This window comes from Capsicum annuum, unplaced genomic scaffold, assembly GCF_002878395.1.
Source record: "Capsicum annuum cultivar UCD-10X-F1 unplaced genomic scaffold, UCD10Xv1.1 ctg81320, whole genome shotgun sequence".
Taxonomy (NCBI): Eukaryota; Viridiplantae; Streptophyta; class Magnoliopsida; order Solanales; family Solanaceae; genus Capsicum; species Capsicum annuum.
The window spans coordinates 9,412-12,348 of NW_025892035.1; the positions used below are offsets into that span (position 1 = coordinate 9,412).

Below are 2,937 nucleotides of genomic sequence, written 5' to 3' on the forward strand. Positions count from 1 at the left end.
TTGGTCACAAATCAGCGAAAATAACAATGCTATAATGATTTGAATTTTCCATGATCTCCATAATATCATAAAATACCTCTCTTATGAACCACGACACAAAATGACACGATCCGTATGACTTCTAGCTCTACGAATTAATTCATGAATATCTTTATTACCTTAAGATATGATCTCCAAACTCATAAGCTATGCTAAAAACAACATGTACATTTCAAAGGCTAACTCCTGATAAAGTTAGGAAAATCCTTCAGTGATGAATTAAATTGACTTAATGAATTATGATTCTACCTCCCATCAGTCCTAGTGATGATAATACTTGATTATGAATCTATGGTGGATTAATCTCAAATATGAACCCAAGTTGGTTAATTCTCATGCATGAGCCCTAAAGTAGCTAAACCATGAATATGAGCCTAATATGGCTAATCTATGAACATGCATCAGTAAGATAACATTATGAGCATAAGAGAGTTGGTTAGATAACCGCGAAGGCATAGGTCTAAATGACAAATGCCTGAAACTATGTTTGCCGACATAGGATAGAGGTCATTTGGCAAGTGGATGACTCTTTTTTTAATGTGTCGCAAAAAGGGGATAGCCATGGATACTTGCTAGCAAATTATGTCATGTCACCTCGTATGCCCGGCAAGGTATTGGACGGCTTAGCTGATCGGGCCGAGATCAGAATCCACGTGCTCACATGGTGGTTTATGACGGTTCACTACTTTCTCCCACAAATAATCAAAGCAATTAAATCTACCTTATTTGGTCAATTATAAATTTAGTTTATATTCTTGTTGCTTTCGAGTTGTCCTCTTTTACATTTGAATTTTATTGTCATTTCTAATCTCTTGATGTACTACCCTCCTGAAAATGTTTTGCATACCAATACATTCCACGTATTCACCGCCTTTGGCGCTACATCGTTTCATGATGTAGGTTCTGTCTCTCATGTCCGCGGTCAGGTACCTCATTAGGATCTCTATCTTCTGCTATTGGTGAGCCTCTTTCCTATCAGGAGGCTAGATGAGACATGATGATTTCATTATATTTTCTTTTCTTTTAGTATTGGTACTTATTAGAGGCTTCGCAGACTGATTTAGTTGTCAGACAGATCTTGTAATTTTTAGTATTATTTGTCATGACTATTGTATCTTGAGACGTTAAGTGATATTAATGAACATTGGTGAAAGACTTATCCTTTAAGAAATCTTATTCTATTTTGTTTCCTCTTTATTCATTATGTTATTTGTATGATCATATGATACGCCAAAATGTTCACTCGTAATAGCAATAGTATCGGGTGTGTGCCACGTCTAGGGCCTCGGCTCGGGGAGTGACAATACGTTTGTTTACTTATATAAGGTTATAAGGTTAAACGGTGGTCGTTAAGGTTATAAGGTTGTTTACTAATATAATTTTGTTTACTTAATGGTGGTTATAAGGTTAAACGCTGGCTATTAAGGTTATAAGGTTATAAGGTTAAACGCTGGCCGTTAAGGTTATAAGGTTATTAGGTTAAACGGTGGCTGTTAAGGTTATAAAGATGTTTACTAATATAAGGTTATAAGGTTAAACGGTGTTTGTTAAGGTTAAAAGGTTATAAGGTTAAACGGTGATCGTTAAGGTTATAAGGTTGTTTAATAATATAAGGTTATAAGGTTAAACGGTGACCGTTAAGGTTATAAGGTTGTTTACTTAACTGTGGCCGTTAAGTTTTACGTATAGATTAGTCTTTAAACGGTGGTCGTATAGATTAGCAGGTTGGTCTCGCAAATAAAACTATAACCTTTATGCAACAGGAAGAGAATACACATGGTCTCAACAAATCTTCAAATGTAAGATCTAACACTTTCAACTCCAAAAACAAAGTGGAAAACAAAATAGTGCTAACCTGGGGTCTTCTCCTCGTCTAAGAGCACTTTCAACTTCAGAGTCACCAGTGTGATTGTGAAACCAATCCTGAAAATAGTGATTAACAACTTTGTTTAAATGAAATGAAAGATTAAGAATGTTGTTACCTGACGACCAAAACAATGGCTTTTGTGTTCTTATCTCAATTCTCAGCAACAACAAACCGTACAACTTCCGATGAACTCAGTATTAGTGCGGCAAGTGCAGCAGGGCCTGATGGATATTCTGGTATGTTTTTTCATAGTTGCTGGGATATTATTCAAAGCGATATTAAGAACTATGTTCAGGATTTCTTTATGGGGAAGAACTTGTCTAAGTTTTATTCACATACTTGCCTGATTCTTATTCCTAAAATAGATTCTCCATCTAATTTTTCTGAACTTAGACCTATTAGTTTGAGTAATTTCACTTGTAAAATAATTTCCAAAATTCTTGCAAATAGGCTTAATCCCCTGTTGGGTAGGATAATCTTTGATGATCAAAGTGGTTTTGTTAAAGGTAGATTACTTACTGATAATATTTTACTTACCCAAGAGATTGCTCAGAGTATTAAGCAATACAATAAAGGCCGCAATCTAATAATGAAGCTTGATATGGCCAAGGCATATGATAAAATGTCATGAAATTTTTTAACGAGTGTTATGAAGAGGTTCGGTTTTTCTGGTATTTGGCTGGATATGATTTGGAGGATTATTGCCAATGTCTGGTATTCCATTCTCATTAATGGAACTAGAGTGGGGTTTTTAAGATCCTCCCATGTCCTTAAACAAGGTGATCCCCTCTCTCCTTCTCTCTTCATTATTGGCTCTGATCTTTTATCTACAATGTTGAACAATCTCAACTCCGATGAGAATTTTACTCCTTTCAGCATGAATCACAATGGCCGTATCATTAATCATCTAGCTTACGCTGATGATATAGTGATTTTTAGCGGGGGTAACAACAAGATGATCAAAGTCATTAAGCATCAAATCAGGAGGTACGAAAAAGCCTCTGGTCCAAAAGTGAATAATGAGAAGAGCT

General features: G+C 35.5%; 1 protein-coding gene across 1 annotated transcript in view; it reads right to left on the minus strand.

Annotated features, from left to right (window-relative positions):
• LOC124895323 (serine/threonine-protein kinase Nek6-like) overlaps positions 1-953 on the minus strand; it is a 10,281-nt gene extending 9,328 nt beyond the window's left edge. The window contains exon 1 of the mRNA XM_047405758.1: positions 887-953. Within this exon, the coding sequence (XP_047261714.1) occupies positions 887-953 (67 nt within the window). The remainder of the gene's footprint in view (positions 1-886) is intronic.
• Positions 954-2,937: the final 1,984 nt, after the last annotated feature.